The sequence below is a fragment of the Triplophysa dalaica genome, chromosome 20, assembly GCF_015846415.1.
Source record: "Triplophysa dalaica isolate WHDGS20190420 chromosome 20, ASM1584641v1, whole genome shotgun sequence".
Lineage (NCBI taxonomy): Eukaryota > Metazoa > Chordata > Actinopteri > Cypriniformes > Nemacheilidae > Triplophysa > Triplophysa dalaica.
In genome coordinates this window covers 5,318,785-5,342,668 of record NC_079561.1, presented here as the reverse complement: position 1 = coordinate 5,342,668, position 23,884 = coordinate 5,318,785, and the positions used below count along the sequence as shown (strand labels likewise).

At 37.4% G+C, this 23,884-nt stretch overlaps 1 protein-coding gene across 1 annotated transcript in view; it reads right to left on the bottom strand.

Moving 5' to 3' along the window:
- Positions 1 to 22,063, bottom strand: part of syt6a (synaptotagmin VIa) — a 42,102-nt gene extending 20,039 nt beyond the window's left edge. Inside the window, exon 1 of the mRNA XM_056733249.1 lies at positions 21,907 to 22,063. Within this exon, the coding sequence (XP_056589227.1) occupies positions 21,907 to 22,063 (157 nt within the window). The remainder of the gene's footprint in view (positions 1 to 21,906) is intronic.
- Positions 22,064 to 23,884: the final 1,821 nt, after the last annotated feature.

The following is a 23,884-nucleotide window of genomic DNA, read 5'->3' as shown; positions in this document are numbered from 1 at the left end:
GAAGCCATAAACAACCATTAGGATCATGTGACGCCAAGTAAGGATTGCTTGTCTTGATATGGCTCAGATGTGCAGCTTTATTGGTCATGGTTTGATCCCAAGCAACATACAAATGAACGCACTGCAAGTCACTTTGTTTGTCAAATGCAGTGTCCGTTACAGTCTATTAATTAATTCAATTTACTGTAGTAAAATTACCTAATTTTCCACACACAAAGTGTGTTCACAAAGAAACACAGTGACACTGTTTTTTAACTCAGCGGCCCTAATTATTCCCACCGTCCCTCACCCACACATCTCTCTGGCAGCTGATATTTCCAGGACAATTGGAGGCACGTTGATAAGAACTGGCTTCACAATGAGTGGCCACCATTAGGGAGGGCGCAGAGGTGTTGTCATATCATGCGTTTGAACGAAATCTCCGTTCCCATGGGAACGCTTAAGAACATTGATTGCGAATGTATGGCAAAAATCGTGGCGAGAAATTTGAAAAGGAAATGTGGAGCTGGCTTCAAAGACTATATTGGATGAATTCAACAAGTATCATTGGCTAAGAAATGCACTGCAGGACTGAGACCTTGATTGGTTCTATCTCCTGAGGATGTATGCAAATATAAGCTCAGAAGATCCAGCCGCTGAGTGAACTAAACCTTGCTGTGTTTCTCAGGTCGAGATCAATTATACGGGCTTGAATAAATCAATGAGACAGCTCTGTAAAGAGCAGTCTGTGACTTAGCAACAGTACAATCTACGAGTATATAACAAAAAATGGAGCCTATTTTAAATTGCGTGTATGATCTAAGCCAGACATTGCTCCACAATGCATTAAATATCTAATATAACTTAAATGGTTACTGCTAAAAGAAAAGCATCATCCAGAATCAAGGTTAAAAGAAGAGGACGTGACTGTGGTCTCAGGGTCATTTCTCCAGGTTTCTTGTGTAAACCGCAGCGCATGATGCTGCATGAAACCCAAGGCTTTAAAGAGGAGAAATTCTTCTGGTTTCTGCATGGGGGAACATATTGGCTCTGTGAGTAAATCTCCATGCCACATCCGGGCCATTTTTAGATTGCTGTATTTCATAGCTCCTTCACTGAAATCTCCAATCCCCTAATTCCCTGATTCTCAGAACGCTAAAGCAACAGCACACAAAGCCAGGGATCTCAAACTGAAGACCACTGGGACCAATACAGAATTCACGTGCTAGGACTTAGAGATAAACAGCCTCTTGTAGAGCTTCAGGAATATATTGACTGTAATAACATAAGATGCACATATGAATGTGTCCTTAGGCGTGACATCTTACTATTTTCCTGAAGTCCCAGAAGATAGAAATGAGTTTTCCGGGCGAAATTGTTCTGAGGAATATCCTGCTAGGATTGTGCACTCGTATGAGACTTTGATGTAAACCCAAGGGTGTTAGGGGAAAACTGAGAGCCTATTTAAAATATAATCAAAACATTTTCTCAGAACACCACAGACACGGATTCCTTAAAGGTACTGATGATAATATAAACAAAAAGAAACTGCTTGATGTCTATGAAAGCGTATTTAAAGAGAAAGCAAATAGACATACTGCACATGCAGTCAGAATCATTCAATTCTAAACACATTATGACCATTTGTGACAAAGTCTGTGAAAATCAGGCTGAAGTCTCAAAATCTAATTCTGAGATAACAAGCTTCAAAGTTACATTAATTAGAGTATGATTTCAATCTTTGACATGTTCTTACTCAGTCAATATATAAACAACAATGTTGCATTTTCACAAAATGTTCTTTACATTATGATTATTGTATGTAGAAAACACTAGGTAACAAAAAAGCACTTCAGCTGGGTTTTCACATCCCTGAATAAAATGTCTAAAGATTTGTCTTTCAATAAAATATTTTCCTTAAAGCACTGTGCATTAGCAAACATAGATGTAGACATTCTTTTTTTATATATTATTTAAAGGGATAGTTCTCCCAAAAAATTAAAATTTTCTCAGCATTTATTCACACTCAAGTCATTCAAAACCTGTATGACTTTCTTTCTTTTGCTGAACACAAAGTATGATATATTGAGAAATGTTCCAGTGGTTTTGCGTCCATACAATGGAAGTCAATTGGATCCAGTACTGTTTGGTTCCCAACGTTTTTCAAAGAATCTTCTTTTGTGCTTTGCCAAAGAAAGTCGAACAGGTTTAGAATGCCATGAGGGTGAATAAATGATTAAAGAATAATAATTAAGCATGTTTGAGTGAAAAGAAATAGTAACAATATGAATGTGTGCCTCATGTTCCTCTCGGTTCTAATGATAATTACTTATAACTAGAGCGATCAGTAATCATTGAGATTAGTCCACTCAAGACCAAAATAAACAACCATCAAAAGGTCACCAAAGCAATAATAGGTTATATAAGGTCACATCTTTTATTGGATTAAAAAAATGACCAAAAATTAAAAAGCATAGCTACATGCTAAACAGTTTTTTTAGGCTGTTGGGTTTTAGTCATGATGATTGCAATTTCTCCCCAGTGCCTGCTGTGTGCATATAAAAGTGTAACCACAACTTGATAAGCCATCAAATGTCTGCTTCTGCCAAAGCAAAACTGCGATAATACTAAAAGTGCCCATGGTGTGCTCACCGTGCTGCTTTTTAAATTCAGAACAGGCATTTGCTTCTTGCTATCTCTTTGGTAAAACACCTAACAATGAGAACAGCAAGCAAATTGCTTTTTGCACTGAAGCCAAAACAAGCATTGTTACAAATTCATGAGCAAAAAAGACACCCAGATGTATACAAATCCCTAATGATATAGAGCTTGTCAATCAAGCTATCACTATGCAAAATATAGAATAATTTGTGTGTGTGTTGTGTTTCATTATTCACAGAATATCTCAGTGACAGTTTTTTAAATTGAGAAATAATTCATACGTTTTAAGAAACATTTTTCAAATAAAACCATGAATTTAGTAACCAATCCTATCGGTCATGTGAACCATACATGATGATATAAAATGAATCATAGTGTCCATACATCTTCTATAGCCCTACGTAGGCCTAGACCCATGTAATCTGTTTGACCCCTACCTGGACGTCTGGCTCGCTGTTTTAGCAGCAGAATATGAACAAACACACACTGTTCAATTTAGACTCCTTCCCACTCCCGGTCTGGATTTGACACAGCGTGATTGTCTGAAGTGTTTATCCATTTGAATTAACCACAAAGACCTCTCTGCAGAAGCACTGAAGCTATGCTCCTTCACATGCACTTTCTGTTATTACACACACGCCGTGACAGCACATTCCAGAAGCAATGCAAGAAAGAAACGGCAGGGTCTCCTTTGATGAGTTAAATGAGTTATTTTGCATCATAACAAAATCCAATAACATGATCTATTGGGTTTCGTGCATGATTAGAATCCTAAAAAGGAGTTTGTTCATACAAGTAGTCTTAACACAATTGTAAGGTGCTTCACTTAACATTCATTCTGTCAGGACCACTGTCATCAAATATTTAAACGAAGCAATATTTAAGGTTGGCTGAATGAAACTGTTCTGCGGGAGCACAGAAATACATGTCCCCCAACCTGGGGAACCAGAACAGTTCATGATGCGTAACAGGATTCAATTAAAATTATCCGGCAGATATGAGATGGGGATGGAGGTGGGTTTTCAGTGCGGCACGAATAAGCAGCTGATAAGGAGCAAAGAAAGGCAACCTGCATAGGACGCACTCTAGTGACTATTGGTTCACTTTGATTTGCTACCCCTGATGTGATCGGCTGATGCATGTCTTACCTGACCGGTCAGAACTCAAGCTAAGCTTGATACTTGAAACTTAATTTTCGAGTTTAAATTAAACAAGCTACAGTTATTTTTTTCTTTCATCAACAGTATTACTTGAAGTCACAAAATGAGACTCAATCATTACACAAAATCATACCTCATCAGTTTTAAATTAAATGTAAATTCATCATAAACATTTACAAAATAACTATTACTCAAAAGTCACTGCTTGCAGCTATAATCCTTCAGAGGAGAACTGGCATTCTCTCAATGTTTTTCTCTCAATGAGTTTTGTTTCCCTGCCATCGTCACTAAGAGACTGCTTAGATCAACTTTTTACACAAATTTCCTCTTCTGTGTTTTCTTTTTCATGTTAAGCTGCTTTAAAACAATGCGACATTGTAAAAAGCGCAATATAAATAACCTTGACTTGACTTGATGTCCTTCACAAACGAGGACAAGTTGATGTGTGTTGTTATCAGATGAAACTGGGTCTTTGAATTTAAATATTTGCCTATGCTTAAACATATTTTAAGATTTCTAATCAGGCATTAAATAGAATACCTAAAAAGCTGTTAAGCCAATGGCATCATTTAGAAATCCAAAGCAATTTTGAGTTGGGAAATTAAACTACTAATAGCTATTAATGCATTTGAATGTAATTCTGATAGTATCGCATAAAGCTTTTGTACCTGATTGGATGTTGTTTTAGAAAAAGTTAAGATATCTTACTACAAAACAAACCAAAGGATTCTTTAATCTCTAGAGACGCTTTTTCTGTTTCCTGTGTATGCTATGAGCTGTTGTGTTTGTTTCTGGCCTACTACCAAAGGCAGTAAAGCAGGCGTTGTGCTGAGAATGCTACACTCATTTATCCCAATATCAACACATGCTATTGCACATTATTCCCCCAGAATAAAATAAAACTGTTGCCGGGTATGCCAGGGAACATAAAAAATCTACACTTTAATCCTCCAATATAAAGCTAATGGGTTACACTGCGGTTTATGCAACATCTTTATTCCAGGTCTCTGCATACATTTACATCTAAAGCAAGCAGAAAATTTATTATGATGAATATTTGTTCCTGGTTGATATGAAAAATGAAAATCATTTTATTTTTAGAACTTCAATCATAAAACACCCACTTGAGATTTTATACGAGCACAGAACACACAAATTGGAAAAACAGACGAGCTGGAGAAGGGAAGAAATTAAACATCAATTCAGATTTTTAATTGTATGCTTACTTAAGTTAAGAGGTTTCTTTTAAAGCCTCTACAAAAGTTGTTAAAAAAGGCTGTAAACTCATTCCAGCCAACTCCTAAGTAATAATATAAAAAACACACACAAAAAATTAAAAACGTATTACTTTAAATCAACATAAAAGGATCATTAGGTCTTCAGAAGATATACAACTGCTTAAAAAAATGTTAGATAGATTTTTAAATTTGATACATTTTGTCTTATTCAAACCTCAGAGGGTTTGCACATATACAAATAAAATAATAATAATATAAATTATTTATTATATTTGTTATTATTTTGTGTTATTTTGAAGCTTAAGAAGAGGGACACCATCTAGTCCCATTGAAACAAGAAAACTAAAAAAATCTTTTTTTTGCCTTTAAAAATAAAGAAATCCATCCAGGGTTTGAAGACACAAGGGAAAGTAAATGATGACAAAATTACTACTTTTTATGTAGAATCCATGACATTTACAGTGTTTTGTAAATTATTGAATGAAAACTGCTGCTTATTATGTTTACTGTATATAATAATATTAAGCCTATGTGTAAATAAATTAATTTCTTTATGTTGGGTTTGGTGACCAAAACAGTAGCAGCAGAGTGACATTTGTAGATTGTTTATATGGTTTAAGAGTGACAATTTGGTGGTGATACTGTATAGACTCAACAATCAATAATTGTCATATGTCCAAAATGGTATGGTAATAAATGTATGTGACATATGGAAAGAAGTTAAGCTCAAATCTGGGTTTGTTATACTTATTTTTATCTGAGCAGATTCAGGTGTGCCAATTAAATATATGAGATGGCTATAAAAGAGCTGCTGTCTGTCCCCCACGATCCACTGCAGCATTTACAATCTCCTTAATTACTGACCCCATCACACATATCTTCCTATTACACATATTGTGGACCTTAATTGGTTCTCTCAAGAAGATGTATACCTGATTTATAGAGATTTCATTGAGTGCAGAACCACTTCAAAAGATGGAGGGAATATTAAAGGCGCATTCCGTCAGATGTCAGGCTGTGATTGGAAACAGTCTACGAGCATGTGAAGATTTATGACATGGAAAAGGTGATAAAAGTTTTGTGGAATTTGGCACATATATTCATTGCTTGTTTATGGCTGCTTTCAGTTTATTGGGTATAACTATTATTTGAACGGGGTCTCATTTCTAACCTGTAAAATCCCAGTTTAATGTTTGTACCACTTTACAACAGCTGATGAATAAGAAGCTCTAGTTGTTCACAACAAGAAATCCGGTTGTTGTGTATGATATTCTACAATACATAATGTAATATCTGTGCTTTTCACAACCCTTCCTGTGAAAATGTCTAATTGCATTAGTCACGTCCATCAAACCTCTGGCCTTCTGCAGATCAGTGCTCATCTGAAGGTCAGATGGCCTGTAACTGCAAATTTGAACCTCTGCACATATACAATTGAAAATAATGCCTTTCAAATTGCTGACACAGCACATTTGGTGGTGATTTGGGGTCTTGATTCCCTCTGGCCTTTGGCCTGTGACATGAAATAAACATCTTGTCAGCCTAAGCGCGACGCATCACTTCACTGATCCTGCGCTTGACAGCACCATGACAGCGGGAGTCACGGGCTGTTCAGCATAACATCGTACCGCATTAGGCCTGACAAGAAGAGGGAGTGCAGTCTGTTTTGCACTATTCACCACAAGCAGACAAGGAAACTAAATCATGTTCACGTTAAGAGTAGGTCCAGGTAAGTCATGAGCATTGATTTCTTCAATGCTTTGTGCTTTACTTTTCTTGACCCTCTAATGAATGATCTGCTGATATTGATCTGATGTGGATATGTGCTTATTGGTTACATGATGTTCATCATATGGGAAAAGAGTTAAGAGCCTCAGACGATCTGAAACATTGTGGTTTGAATGGTGTTCATCACAAGAGAATTACCCATTAATATAACATGAGACATTAATACTGCATGGGAAAAATTATATTATAGTCACAGGATGGCTACATAAAATGCACAAGACAACGGAGTAGTCTATAAAAAGGTATTAACAATCCACAGGAGCGACAATGCAGGAACAAAAGCACACCACGTAGACATAAAAAAAGGCAGAGAGAGAACTTAGGAACAGACAGGCTTAAATAATCAGATAAACTTAGGTGAGGGACTTATTAACAATTAATTAAGTTAATAAAGTCTAGATAACTCAAGATAACTGTGTCAAGATAACTGTGACAAGTAAACTCACATACATACAGTATACATTTTATACGTATATACATATTAAATTGCTATATATATATATATATATATATATATATATATATATAGCACATTCAGGTAGCGTTAACTCGTGAATCTTTTACAAAGCTATGCGGTTTGATTACTGTATTATTTTTGGATAGCAAGCAGTAGGGTAGAAAATATAACTTAACTTACTACACATTGAAAAACGGAGAGGGAGTTTTAAGTGAGCTTGAATGTTTATGTGAGCTTTAGGTGTAAGAAAATATTAACATTGCATTCAAACAATAAAAGTTTATAGAAAGCAATAACTCGTAATGACCAACATGTGAACACATGTTTGTGCCCTTGCTTACTCCTATCAATGTAATCTATTCCAGTCCACAGCATTCGTACTAATTTCACAGAAGCACTAAAGAAAACGGTTCACATTAGTATGTACCTCTTGTCTAGTTTTACAAGACTGAATGATGCCATTTTCAATAATTCTCCACTCAAGAATGAAGACTTGTTCTTATGCAGTCTTGAGATGTTTTACGCTCGTAAGACCGACTGCTCCTCTAACAGTTCTCCCGGGAGAGCAGATACACTAAAAGCACGTATTACACCTCACCACTCACAATTGCTACCTGCCAATACACATTTTATAAGCCACATTACAAACATGTCTCACTAGGTTCACTCAGCCAGCTTTTGTAAGAAACATTTTACAGTTTTGTCCACTGGTGACATTTTAATGTGAGCCCTAAAGCATATTGCAGGGCAAGAGCCATGGGGGAACCTGCCTCTCAGCACCTTTTAATGTTGTTGAGCGAAAGTATAGTTATACCATCTAGGGGCCATTGCCCTGGGGTCTCTAAATGTCAGGGGGTTCTAGCTGAGGGACCTATGATTGACACTTAAATAGAGCATACGCTGGCAATAAATTGCTATTGACAGATAAACAGCAATTGAAGGTAATTTCTTTCTTCGTCTCTTTCGAATTTAAACTTTGTGATTATTTGTAAAATATGATGCGATTATGAGATTAGGTGCATCATAGTTCGAATTGAATCATTAGTCTTTCAATCTTTGATATCAAGGTTATATTTCTTTACACAATGTGGAAACAATCAACCAATCTCAAGGCAGAATCTATTGATTCTATTGGAAACACATGTCCCTTTTTCGTGTCACTCAGCACAACTTTTATACATTTTGTATACATCAGTGTTTCCCACAGGATTTTGTGAGACTGTGGCGCTGATGACATCACAAACTAATTAGCATATTCTCAAGTTAGCCTCGCAGATAATAGGTGTGGATAATGAGGGACGGATAGTATGCATATTTGCCGTTCTGTCCCGTGGAGAGAGCCCCGGACTCAGGTCATTCCCCCCTTCTGAGCTAGAAGGTGCTGAGCTGAAGGTGAGGTGACGGGGTGGAGGAGGGGTGCTGAAAGACACTAAAGATGGTGAAGGTAAGGCGGCCTGTCTATTTGCAGGGGTTGCTCTCAGGTTAATGGGATGATTGGTGAGTTTGGTTGTAGGAAACCAGTCAAGTTGATTATCTGATTTGTGAGATCGGTCATGGAAAGCCAGCGGGGTTAACTATCTGCACGTGCAGCTCCTCCCAAACTTTGTTAATAAAACATAATTTTGTGACGTCATCACGCCGTGACTCGTGTTTGCGCTTGCCCTAGTTTTGACACTTGAAATCGGTTTCGCTTCTACCGTCTGATCACATTATATTGTAATTTAACATAACTGAATGCTATTTTCACATATTAGCTGTTCTCAGACATAAAACTAAACACGACCCAATATCATCTCGTTTTTAATACAATTATCTGTTACTTTAACTGCGTATAAAATCCTGATTTATAAAGTGACATCGTCTGACAAAATCACATACATTAACATCAAAGAGAGGATATATGAGGTGATTTTGGCTATATTATTTGTTCGTCTCATGCAGCGCACAGCCTTTACTGCTCTTGTGTTGTTGTGTTATGAGCCTTTTTTTATTTTAAATACGAGTGATAGTTTTCTTTAAGATCACGTATAGCGTGGATAATTCGGCGCAAATTCAGAAATATGAGAGAATTCACTGTTACAGAGTTACAACTACAGAACACTTTCGCGCGCACACTGCACCTTAGGGAGGGCGAGACCTCGCACACAGTCTCACACAAAGCACATAGAGAAAGGGTGTGTGGGAAACTCTGCTAACCTTTCGTTAAGTCATATAAACATGATCAGCCGTCTTCTCTGTCAATAATATCTGTGACTGTTGACGTTTATGCGGAAAGGCAAGTACAAGGAGGAATGCATATTCGAAAACACCACCACAATTTGTTTACTTTCATGTGAGAGAGGTGATGCTGTTGAGGTACTGCATGCAACATGAGAGAGAGAGAGTGAGGAGCTTAGCACTCACAACTCTACAATTAATTGCATTTATGCATTTGGCAGATGCTTTTATCCAAAGCGACTTACATTGCAATGTCCTATACATTTGTACATAGGTATGTGCAATCCCCTGGGATCGAACCCACAACCTTGCATTGTTGACGCAATGCTCTTACCACTGAGCTACAGGAATTAAGCTGTTTTAACTAGTAAAATAAAATGAAAATGGGAATCATGAAAAGTCTATTCATTGAGGGTCGCTATAGTCTAATTAATGAATGGGAAACACTATACATAAATATATGTCATAATATCATAGGCGCAATGGCAAATTGTGCTTAAACGCACAAATTTTATGAGGTGGCAAGGCAACAATAAAGGCCCACGGTAACACCTCCCCGCTTAAATGAGGATTTATAAGAATCAGCCACCTCGTACTATTGTACCCATCAGATTGTGTTTATACTGTATATATATATATATATATATATTTCAATATACATGTACTGTGTATATACATACATACATTTATATATATACACTGTATACTTATAAACGTATATGAAAGATTCTTCTTGTTGGAATATATTAGATTGAAAATCTGTTATACAAACAAAAACTTTATTTGTCAAGTGAACATGAATCCTAAGATGAATCGATTTTAAAATAGAAAATGTATAGGTTTCATTATTATGTCACAAATCCTAATATAGTATAATAAAATATAAACATAATATTTTATATAAATATATGCATTATATACACATATTTATAAATACAAAGCAAACTTGAGAAAGTCTTTGTGTCATCGCGTAAATCATTTTTTTTATCTGTATCTGAACAAGAAATTACAAAAACGTCATGTTTTATTTTGAAAGAGATTTATTAAAAAAATTCTTCAGAATGTGGTGGAAATAAGCCCTAAGAGTAAGAGTGTCAATGAGACAAGAATAGAAAGCAAGAAAATAGATCTATCAACCCCCATCATGTCAATGATGACTGCGTTAATCACATGATCTCTCCTCTCTGACCGCTAAGCATCTGCGCCCAGTGCGGTTCAAATGGACCTCATGTAAGTGGGTAAGTGTCACTACAAACATGCAGCAGCCGTGATGTGCAGCTCCGCACTGTACCAGTATCAGTACCCAAAACACTTTCTGCTCCATGCATAATGCAACACCATTGATTTATGATAGTGCTATATATTCGGCAGGCAATAGAGCCAAAGTTTGCTCACCTTGACTGCACTGCTACACTGCTGTGGCAAGACTCTGTCTCTCTATGGAACGAGGGTGTGACAGTACCGGCGAGAGCCAACGCTGTGCTCCACAGATGGAGTGACATATTTACGTGAGTCTCCAGCAGGGCGAGATATTGAGAACGACCCAGCTGTAGGGGCTTTGAAAATGTGAGCTTTATCGAAGCCGACATCTACCGCACGAGCTGATCTTCAACTCAATGTGACGCCAGGTTACCTCGCAAGGATTACGCAGCAGGTAAAATAGTATCACTGGTGGGGCGGGGATGAGAACCTAAACACCCCGCAGTCATGATTGCTCATTTAACACACAAAACAAACAAACAAACAAAGTGAGACTTGTCAAAGTCACTGTGTGGCTCTGAGCGCAATTCACATGCCAGAAAACAAAATCAGCATGTACTGTACTGTAAAAGTCCTAAAGGAAAACCAAACAACAAGAAAAGAAGAAACAAATATGAGGGGCACAAAAACCGCTTTGATCAAATATTTACAAAGCCTTTTTGAAAGGGCAGGGGATAAAAAACATTAACCTATAATCCATTGCCACTCAGCGGTCATCGGTTTAAAAGTGCTCAGCCATGGAGACGGATGGAGGGATAAAACAAAAGCAATAAAGAGATCATGAGAGCTGTCGCCGGAGCGACCGCATCCTCCTTTGATGTAGTGGACACACGCTTGCACACACGTGCACATAGGCGCTCACACAAACAGGCACAAAATTTGAGAAAATTTGTGAATAGTTCAGGTACAGTTGCAAAAATCACCAGCACGTGCTTGCCTTTTTCTTCCCAGCTATAACACAAATTCTCTTTGTCACAACATGCGCATGCAACCTGTTTCTCCATCAACCCATTGATGCACAAATCCATTCAAAATATTTCCCAGTACACACGCTATTCAAAGAAAAGACAGTCACTAAACTCCTCCAAAAAATTGTGTAACACTTAAATACTCACCAGGACTTGTCTCTCTCTTACACTTTATATCTTCTCACTCTCTCCTTGATCCCTCCGATGCAAACACGCGGCAGCGCCCAGGCAGAATGCGCCTCCACAGCGCTTAAGAATCCCGTTTCTATGGCAGTGAGAGCAAGCCAGTCAGCAATATGCAGCACAAGGCTGGGGGCAGATACCTCATTGAGATCTACACACACTTACAAACACTCCACGCTTTCATTTTCCCTGTGGTGTCACACCTCACAGCGCAATACACAACACGCGGGACATGGACCTCTCCGTCACATGGACAGTTATACAGGAGAGATACAACCGTGAAACAGCTGTGATTTTATGCCAGACTAACTAGAATAACAAATGAGCGGAGCTGCATAAGTTTGGCGCATGTATGTTAATGCAGGTTACTTCATGAATATCAAACATGTTTATTCAATGGATGAAGCACCAAAGGCGCATTCTCTTTATTTAGAGAATTTGCCAATGGATTAAAGAGGAGACAAATGTGCCTGTGGTTCCGACTGATCGGTTACAGACAGAAGAAGCGAAGACATGTGATTTGATGTCTCTGGGTGTTTTGCACTATAGCCTCTGCTGCGGGTTCAAACGCATACTGCAGTGCATCCTTCACCCAAGCTGGAGAGATAGCGGGTCCCTCCTGCCTCCTCTGTTTAGATTACCATCATGCTATCAGCTGCATTCAGCAGAGCACTGAATGGTGAAAGCAGTCAAATGCTGGGACCGTTTCCCTCCTGCCGTTATCGTCTCTGCCAGTGGCCATACCTGATGTTTCTTAAACTGGAACCATTACAGCCCTGATGAACAACAACCATTTTGATCCAAATAATACATGCAACACTACACATGAGCCCCGGAGTGATTTCAGCAGCCCGTTTGCGTTAAATTGCATTTTATAGGCGACAACAAATTGATTTCCCTTAATTTGTGGCTTAAATTAGTTTGGAGACGGTGCACTTAAATCTCCAGTTTCTGTGCTTTTGTTTTCCCTGAGAGATTTTATGAAGCTCATATGTGTCTCCCCTAGAGTTTTAAATTGGTTCTCAACATCTCCAGCTGTGCTCAGGTTTACAAGAATACCAAAGTGTTTAAACAAAAGTCAGGCATTTTAGAGTAATATATACTCAAATATTTCCTGTTTTTTGGTGGTCTTATTTTTTATATGTTTTATCTAAGCTGTGCTGTGCACATTAATTCTAGCTCTTTGCTACACCGTCTCATTTGTTTGCTTGTGTACTCGTCCTTAGACATTTTACAGAGAAACATCTAAAACAAACTGATACTTAGCATAATGGAGAACCTCATTCTCTTGTGCGACATCTGAGCAATACAATTTTCCTCTAGAAGAGTTCTTAAGAATACCTTTTTTTAACTATATTATAAAAATGTATATAAACTAAATCTATGAAACAGCATATCTGTTCAAACAAACATGCACATACATACAAATAAACATACTGTACTAAATCAAATACTTGACAATGTGGTGCATGATATATTATTGGCGTCGGCCATTTTTAATGTTGTCGAAAAATAACTAAACTTTACCTTGCTTTCTGCATTTAATGTTTTTAAATAAAAGCAGTTGTCAACTTTTGCCTTTTGTTTCAGGCTAAAAAAAAATTATATTCATATTTTGATTAGGGATGCACCGATATGTAAATTTTGTGCAACAAATATAATCGATAATTCTTGAACATTGGAAGCTGATAACCGATATATTGGCCAACATACAGTATCTAAATAATATAACGTTTTCTAAACCTGAAAATTAATTTTCCCCCCTGAATATCACATACCAAGCCTACTTTACACTATTTAAAGATCCTCAGATCTACTTTTCGGGATATAATGTTTATTTAATAAAAAAATTAAATATGTTCTGACAGAGCAACCCAGAAAGTTATCCTCAATAGCCACAAGTCTAACAGGTCTTAAGACAGAAAGCATTCAGACAGCAGTCGGCTTCAAACAATATGCTTTTGTTCCTATTATTTGCATCTACATACTACATCAACAAGGTTTTGCTAATATAAGTAAATGAATGATCATGACAAAGACAGTACTGTTCTGGATTTTAACTGTGAGCAGAGTGCAGATGAAGTGGTTCAACCAGAGGAAATCATTCATGATTTATCGGCTATAATATGTCGGCCTAAATTTTATTGTCGGCCGATATCAATAACATTAAAATGGCTATTTATCGGGCAATACCGATATTGCCGATGGTTTACCGTGCATACTATATCAGCCAATATATCGGTTATTGGCTTCTAATGTTATCAGTTATCATTATCTGTCAAAATATACATATCAGTGCATCCCTAATTGACAAATAAAGGTTGTGTATATACATCACATCCTAGCTGACAAAAGCAGTTCCCCCTTTCTGTAATTTGATTCAGATACGAGACTTAGAAAGGCAACCGTGAATCTGATCATACATTCTAGACGAGGTAGAATCACAAGAGTTTCCTGGACAGTTGTAATTTTTTATAATCAAATCTTTCTATGTTAGTTATGTAGCTATACACATGCGCAAAACCTTCCAGTGTGGACAAGCTTTCTTTCCACAACAAAGCCTCATTTATTTTAATAATGTCAGACAGATGCCATCTTATTCCTAAGACAAAAGAGAGGGATTTTAAATGTCAATAAAGAACAAACAAAATTTTTCATTTCTTGACACAATAAGCTTCCTGCATGAGAGGTTGTGTTTGTTAAAGGCCCTCTAGGGGAAAACAGGAGGAAGTCGCGGTCTAAACATGCACATGCCATGCTGGCTACAGTAGCTCCAGGATCAGTCATCAGCGGACACGTCATTCATCATTCTAATGAGCCATACATCTACACCCTCTGGTCATCTTTGACAGCGGCGTGACACAGATCTGACTGCACCTGAAGACTGCTCAGGGACTCTGGGCAAGTTCAAAGGAACAAGGGCTCAGGTTTGAAGCTTCATCCTTTTAGCACTCACCATGTGGAAACGCACAATCTAAACCGAAAAATTCTCTTGGTTATTCTCAGATGCTTTAGAAGAGCTTTAAGACCCCTCTGAAACCCACCAATCCCTTAACAATGCGGAGTCGGTCCGGCACTCGTGCTTGAAAGGAAGGAAGAAGGTTAAAGAGAGTTATGTGAAAATGATATGAAAAATATATTGTGGAAAATATATGAGGGTTGTGATTCATATATGACAACCTCAATGATATGATGCCTCAAAGCTTTGATGTCCCAGGGAATTTGCGTCACTGTGCTTCAGAAAGGTTTGTTCTTGAGTGCGTTTATGTGCCAATGAGTTTCACTGTCAGTTGGGGTTATTTCACGGCAGATAAACAAGCAAATCTCTCTGTTGGGTGTAGCTAATGGGATAGTACATAATCATTTCACAGACCTCCATTTCTATTTTCCTCTGACCACGTGAGGTGCTCTGCTTTCTACCAATGTAGAGAAAAAGTGAGAGACAGCGTTTTAGAAACGCAGGCTTAGAATTAAAATGCTGTTGGTTGAATAATGTCACTGGGAGTGTGGACAATGCATAATGCATTAAATCCCAGCTATTATATGAAATCCTGCTGATTCCAAATGGCATTGAATTGATGCTAAGCTTACTTAATACTTTCTCTTTTACAGCGTCTCTATTTTTGGTAACTTAAGACATCACCGGCATATTATATCCTCTACCTTTTTATATTCGCAATGGTTCAAGACCCTTTTGTTGTAGTGTTTTGTTCTCTTAAATTCTGCAATAGACAGCAGAAACCCTCCATATTTTCAACTAATCTACATGAGATTTACTGGAATGATCGTTGAACGTGTCTGGAGTCGCTGAGCGTGAGGATTTACTTGCAGTCATTTATCATCTGTTCTGTCACTCAGTACAACAGCCTCTCAGGACAAAGACTGCCACATGCCAGTCAAATTGTATATTGTATGTTATTTAAAACGCTGGTGGGCTAATGTCAGCACATCTAATGAAAACTAAGCTTAATTTACTAGAAAGTTTAATCTGTAACAAACTCTGGAATTGCTTAAGGCTAGTGGTCGGTCTGTGAGGAATTATCAATACCAAAACAATACAAAAAGCAAATAAAGTGCAACTAACCATATATTTGGGAATAGCAAAATAAATATGTTTAATAAAAAAAAATCATTAGTAGAACGAAGGCCAACAATCATCTATGCAAGGTAACGTTATAAGAAAATACAATCCACACTAAAATAAAGATCATCTTTGAACGAAGGTAAACAAAAGGTCGTGTCGGGCTTTGTGGTAATATCGTCAGCTGTTTAAGAGTCATCATGTTAAAACTGCAATTCGTAACCTTTTTCGTTATAAATAACCAACATCAGTTATTGAGCAAGTAAGAAATCAGTATGTCTCCTTCCCTAACTTCTCATTCGCAACAGTAAGCTTACAAAAATGATTTATAAGCTTAGCTGTTGGTAGATTTTGACATAAGCAACTCACGTAACGATAAGTTTGTAGCAGCCTGAAGCCTTGGCGATAAAGAGCCAAGTTAAACATCGCTGCTTTAAATTAAATTTCCTACGTCATTACAGGTAATACTAAAGAGGTTCAATATGTTTCAATAAACGTAATCTGTTTTATATGAACAAATGTTTGCTTCAGTTTTGGATTGGATTTGGATTTATCATCAAGTCCATGTCCTCCATCAGAGCTGCTTCAGGCCATATTTTGAAATACTGTGTTCCCAAACTATCTTAGGTTACAGAAAGAGCAATAGACTCACCTTGTTGCACACTGAACATTCATTTTAGACATTCATATCAGACAGTCGGACCAAAATGTTCTCTTCACTCCCGCCACTCCTCCCAACTGTTTAACATGCAGCAGGAGTCTCATAGTCCAAACCACTTGTTCTCCCCTCCAGTAGCCTACCTATTTGAATGGGCAGTGAATCATTCCATTGTTTTCCATTGTACATCACACATTTCCTAATTACATTACATCCTCAACCCATGACTCCATCATGAATGCAATCTACACAAAGGGGGTCTCTTGTTTTGGTAAGAAGTGCACTCAAAACTAGATCCAATGCACAATTGTGTGAGTGCTTGTAAATATATGGAGAGATATTACAGGTCTCTTGTGGGCCGCCGTCTCTTGCATGTCTGCGCAAAGCAAATGTTTTGATACTGAAACTGAAGCGCTTACTAGGTATACTAGATGAGCATACTGGGCTTTAGGCATTGTGCTGTTATTGAACAAGCGTGTTGTTTTTTATCCACATGGATTAGTGCTTTGGAGAAGCCGATGATGAGCATGTCTCTATCATTGCATGAAAACATACACGCCTTATCTTGCTCGTAATTACACGCACCACTGGGTTTCCTGTGAAGGGAAAGACATTCATCGGAAAGATAATGAATCATTCTGTAGAATGTTTTAGGTTTATATGTTGGAGTGTCCCGAAATATAGAAATATTCATGTTTAAGGAAGGTTGACATGGATGTATAAAGAAAGCCACGGAGCATTAAATTACAACAAACAGGGTGGAAAAAGGTGAATCCTGTGCTTTTAGGTGCAATACAATCTAAACTTACAAATCGTATCGCTAAATGTAATTTAAATGCAACTCTAAAATAAAACTAAATGCCTTTAAATGAATCAAATCAAAAAGACATGCCTTGCTAAAGGTCTACTCACACGCTCTTTGATCTTCTCATACATTTTCAATTACTGTCTGGTTGTCTCAGCTAGTAAAAGATAATGTGTGCACCTGTAGGCAACTTAACTGAATTCAGAGAAAGAATAAAAACACACTTTCATGTGATAGATTAAAGTGAAATCTTAATGTGAAATCTTAATTTCTTTCCAATGCAAGATGTTTCATGTATGATATTTTACTCGTCCTTATTAGCCTGTTGTGCTTTAATGTACCGTGTTGTTACAGTTTTGCTTGTTCACATTATGCTCATAATGACAGCCCTCCTACTGTGGTGGCCATATCTGCAGGGGTTCTTTTGAGGAAAAACAAAGCTTTAGCTTCCAGCTTCCTCAATTCATTGGACTCCAGGAAACAGTGAAGATAATGTCAGTAAGCTTTGTTGTCGTTGGAGCAGATGCGTCTGGTGCATGTAGCACCCAGGCTGTCTGTTAACACAGCGTGACACGGAACGAGATGAAGAGTTTCCTGCCAAACATGCTTCCTCATTTGCATGACACTGGCAAGGAACATATTACACGGCATATCATGTAAGATCATTTAAAATGAGTCATAAGCACATAAGTTGTACAAAACTCAAATCATTAATGATATTATACCTGTAAATGCTAGGTGATGACCTAAATGCATTTAAATAAATTATATGTTTATTTAAGTATCTTGAAAGATCATAGAATGTTTTTATGGTTCTAGAACCCAGCAGGGTTCTTTACTAAATGCCTACATAAAAGGCTCTACATTAAAACACATATTGGCCTGAGAAATTTATTAATGTAAAATAGTATGCAATAATATAATAGTATAAAACATGGTGTTTGTGTATATTCATATTTTGTTCTGGTCCTCGATTCTTCTTGCGTGTTGCCGTGTTCTAAGCCGCTGTAAAATTGTCATTGTTTCTGCATCTGGGTTGCTTGGCAACCGCTTATTTATTTCTATTTAACATTGTATCTTGTAGTATTAAAAAATATTGTTAATAAATATCATTACATCAAATAAAGTGTTTAAAAAATATATCATTACATTATATAATATTTGTATATAATGAAACCTAACTTGCTACGTACCTACAGTATATGGAATAACTGTTGTCATTATAAATCTGTATGATTTCTTTACTCTGCAGAACAATAAGATATTTTAAAGAGTCAAAAAAACAACACCGGCCCCCATTGACTTACATTGTATGGACACAAAATCACAGAGACATTTCTCAACATATCTACTTTTGCGTTCCACTGAAGCATACACGTCTGTGGATGTTCCCATCAGCTGTAGCATATACTTATATCGGACAGACTGGTTTCACTCCCACTCTCTCTCATGTCAGCGCCCAGTCCCCTCAAGCATGGGTCCTGAAACACACACTCCACCTCCACTACACCAACAATTACCCTCCTATCACAAAGACACATAATAATCATGTAAATTAGCCACTACCGTTGGACTTGTCTTGCCATTTGCCTGTGTGAAATCCAGCAAAAGTGCCTAATCTTCTCGGAGCAAAATGGCTGCCGGCCAATTTTGGGAAAAGAATTAAAAAAAAAGAATAGCATGTAGATGAAAACCCTATAGCACAACAAAGAGAATTGTTTTCCGTGACTTGCTCCTTTTTACCTGCAATGCAACTGTTCTCAGCGCCGCGTCTAATGAAAAATAATCTGCTCGTAATGTTTACTGTAGGGAGCCCAGTTTAATAAATCTGTGATGGGACCCTGAAAATGAAATGTAATTAGAACCGATGTTCACATCTGACACATCACCTGTGCTTTGGCATCCATCATTTCAATGGATAAGGTTCGCATACAAGGACAATTGCAAAGGTGTCTCTCTGTTCTCTTACACACCGCACTCCAGCCTCGTGGAGGTGAATGTGATTTTTCTCCACTGTGAGCGTCTCATCTTTAGACATCTGTTGACTGTTAATGGGATTGCGCTGGCCATTTCATCCATCATCCACAGCAACACAGTGTCCTACCATCGCTGAACAGCAGCTGTTCTCTGACACACAGACCCATGAAAGCTTAAACACTGTAATGTTTCAAAACTAACCGAGAGATGTGTGGAAACCCCCTTCGGTAACCTCACAACAGACGAGCTTACAGATGTTAAACAGAGAAACGCATTATCGCTTTCATTGCCATCATTGCTGTGATTCGGAGTGTTTTATTTTCCCTGTACCCGAGTTTGCCAAAAATTAGCAATCACAGACGCGGCACACGCTGAACGCGCCTCAGCAAAAGACTGGGCATCTGACATTTGAAGACACTGAAAATTGGTTTGTTTACAGAATCACAACGATTTTGCAGACAGGGAAGGAAACGCAGAAAATGAGCACCAAAACAGTGCAAAACTAAATTTTGTCATGTTCACCTCATACTTAATCACATAATCATAGCATAAACGTTTCCAAGCAAATCATTCCAGGGAAGAACCCCCCAGCTTCTATCTGTTTGACATTTACGTCTGTTAATCTTTCCCGACATTACACTTTAAATTCGTCCAACAATAAGAAAAGGGTCACTGTTCTGGCACTGGTGATTCTTTGTGACCGTCTGATAACATGCCATGGCATTTTGTGCCCACGCGGCTTAGATATAGATGCCAATGGTCCGCTGGAGTGTCTTCGACTCGCCCGGTGAGGTTAATGCAAAGTGACACAGGATTTTGTCTACATTCCTTCTAAGCATAGGTCTGTCAACACATTTACTTCACAGAATGACAAGCACACAATTGGCCAAAAATACTCATATGGCTGCAAGCAATATGATTGAACATTCAAAATAATAGGCTACAAGTCCTTAGGGGTCACAATATACTGTTATTGAAAATTACTGTGATATGATAAACACGATGAATCACATAGTGTTAATGCTACACATATGATAATATTGTAAATAATTCAGCACCCAGTTATTATTTTGGGTCACACTTCAGGATAGGGGGCAATTCTCGCTTTTAACAAACCATAAACTACTTATTTTCCCCCCAATAAACTCTTTATTTGTTGCTTATTAATAGTAAGTAATGTGGTTGTTAGGTTTAGGTATTGTGTAGGATTAGGGATGTAGAGTATAGTTATGCAGAATATGTGCTTTAATAAACAGCCAAAATGCCATTGGCATGCTACAACAACTAGTGAGAAATGCCCCCTATACTAAAGTGTTAACCAGTTTTGCCCCAAAAAGACGAAAAGAATTAAAGATAAAAACATTGCAGTAATATTGTTGGTTTGAATTTAGTTGGTCAAGATTACCGTGTAATGAAAGTCTGACATAATTGTTTACATAGCGACTAACACCTCCACAAAATGATCTCAGGGCAAGTGTGAAAGAGATAGTTCATACAAAACTACATACTCGTCCTCTTGTCATTTCAAACCTCCTATTCACTTGCATTGGTTTTGTGACCAAACAATAGAAGAAGCAAATAGGTGTCAGCGCTATTTGGTTATCAATTTTCTTTAAAACATTTTTTGTGTTCTGTTGAAGAAAGCACCCTGCAGGTTTAAAATGACAAGAGGGTGAGTAAATGATGACTGAATTTTCCTCTTTGTGTGAACTATCCCTTTTTTAAACACATATGTTTTTTTTAAGCACGGTTTATGCATTTACTGTTTAAATATTCTTTTCCAAAATCGCAATTACTCCAATGTACCAATAAATGAGTGCCATTCACGCTCCCATTTGTAATTTTTTACAATTGATGTATTCCTTGTCTCTGTGAGTGGCAAATTTATTTACGTTCTTTCAGATCAGAGGGAAGCCTGCAGCTTTACATGTCCAATATGTGCCTGCCACACAGAAAAGACTTCAAATACAAATGTCTATATCTGATAATAATATAACAGCTTTCCAATAGAAATATTAGCATAACGCTTCTGAGGCTATATACATGCACAAATCTCCTGAGACACCAAACAACTATTGCTGAAGTGATATTCCTATCTAGCAGTAATGTCTGCTAAGAATTTAGCTGGCATTGCTGGAAGATAATAAAAAAAAATTCGCCACAGCCCACACAGGAACGCAGTCAAACTGTGAGTTATTCTATCCGGGGAACAGATAATTTTAACTCGATACTACCCTGCAAGGCAAATTTGGCACTGTGCTGACCAAAAACTGTTGTCGATTGTTTCAATGCCAAAAGCATTATAGCATTTTCCATTGAAATGAGAGACTCATTCAGAAGAACACAAAAGTGAGCACATCACAACATCTACGAAACAGTTAAAACTACACAAAAGTGAGCACATCACAACATCTACGAAACAGTTAAAAGTAAAAGAATTGTACAGTATATAAATCACAAAGAAACTAAATTACCCGATTCTTTGTGGTTGAACTCTTGATTGGAGATGTGAAAGAGAAACTCCTCGCAGGTGTCGTGGTCTAGCCGTGGGCTGTCCTGAGTGCAGAGGTCAACTATGAGGGACACTGCCTTCTGACAGAACATATCATGCCCCTTTCCTACAGCAGACATGCTCTCTGACGCATCCTCAGTGTGGCTGGCTCCTCCAGCAGGAGCCAAACACACCCCCCTCTCGCAGCACAACTAAAGCATCCACATGAACGCAAGGTTCCCTCTCCTCTGCTGATTCTGTTTTGCTTTTGAATCTCTGTGCAAGAATGCGCATAAATATCTGGTTATGCGTGTGTGTGTGTGTGTGTGTGTGTGTGTGTCTAACAGAAGTCAACGATTTTATTTGTGCTTTCCTTTGGTGTGTGTGTGTATAATGCATGCTTAGAATGTGTGTGTCTATGCTTAATGATTCACTAACGCCCCCAGGTATTCTAGAGATCCACATTGAATCTTGAGTTCCACAAATGTAATGCAACAAATGTGTTTAATGGCTGAAGGAGGGACACTCTGATTATAGTGTCTGGAATCTGCCCTTTTAAATGTCCTTTATCTTCCCCCTGTCCCCAGAAATGGAAAGCCTTTTATTGTGAACATTCGTTTGTTTTTCTCAAGTTTTAACAAGCTGTTCAGAACCCCGCTTTGAGTTGTGTGAGAATTGGGAGTAGTGTCTGATTAGATAAGTACGATATGTTCTCTAAAGAATAAATACGTCTAAACAACAGTCATCACCCTGATTTATTTAAACATCAAATGAACATACTGTATGGCCCTGATTTAATAGGTTTAGATATGTGTATAAATAACCTAGATAAATAAATGGCCATTAGTGTTTGTTTCCCATATTTTTATAGTCAACGCATTAAATATTACTTTTGGCAATTTTAATGAATAAATATGATTGAATTTAAATGTACAGACTGTACGGAATTGAAATGACTGTACAATCGCTTTGCCCAAAAAAGACAAAAGACTGTATTTTATTTTAATAAATTATATACAAATGGTTTTCTCACAAAATAGTGATTAACAGATCCAGATTAACAAGGTATGTGTGTGTGGACTTGGTTTGTATATGTTAGTGGGGACCTAAACCTGAATGCACACCAACATATGGGGACCCGCGTCACTGTGGGGACCAAAATTGAAGTCCCCACGGGCACAAAAGCTTAAAAATTGTATAGAACAAAACTTTTTGAAAATCTAAAAATCTTTAGGTTTAGGGGGTAGGAGATAGCAGTTTGTAGAGTATACAACTTATTACGCCTATGGACTGTCCCACGGAGATAATAAAACATGCATGTGTGTCTGTGTGCATGCATGTTTAGAATACATGTGTGTCGTTACACTTGACTATACTGTAAATGGTTTCATCAGATGCATGTGCCTGGCCCGAAGTTTACTATTGTTCTGTGCTTGGTTAAAATATCATAATATAACAATTTGTTTTAAATTTAATTTACATCAATATTTTATTGTATATGAACTGTATTTCATTAAATTTATAATACTCAAGTTATTGGTTCTTTGCAGAGGTCTACCGGCAAGTTAAGTATGGGCCACATAACATTTCTTAATGCTGTTGCTGCTGAAATCATCTGATATTTAAAAAATGCAAAAAAAAGTAGAACCTACTGAAAATAGTTAAAAGTCTGATAAATCTGTCGTATCATGTTTTGCATTAATCTGTATCTACTAATATCTACTTGTCTTTTTAATAGAAAATAAAATCTTTCTGGCAATAAAATAATAGGAGCCTATGAGGTATTCTGATTTATATAGAGAAAGTTAATCAGTTTTGTCAAAGACAAAATGATATTGGCTTTGTAGACTTCATTAAATACAGTGCAGCTCAAAAGAGCCCGTTTTATTGAATGAAATGAAATATGTGGCAAAGAAAAAATAATAGCTTGCTAATTGACATCTTCACTTATTACTTAAATA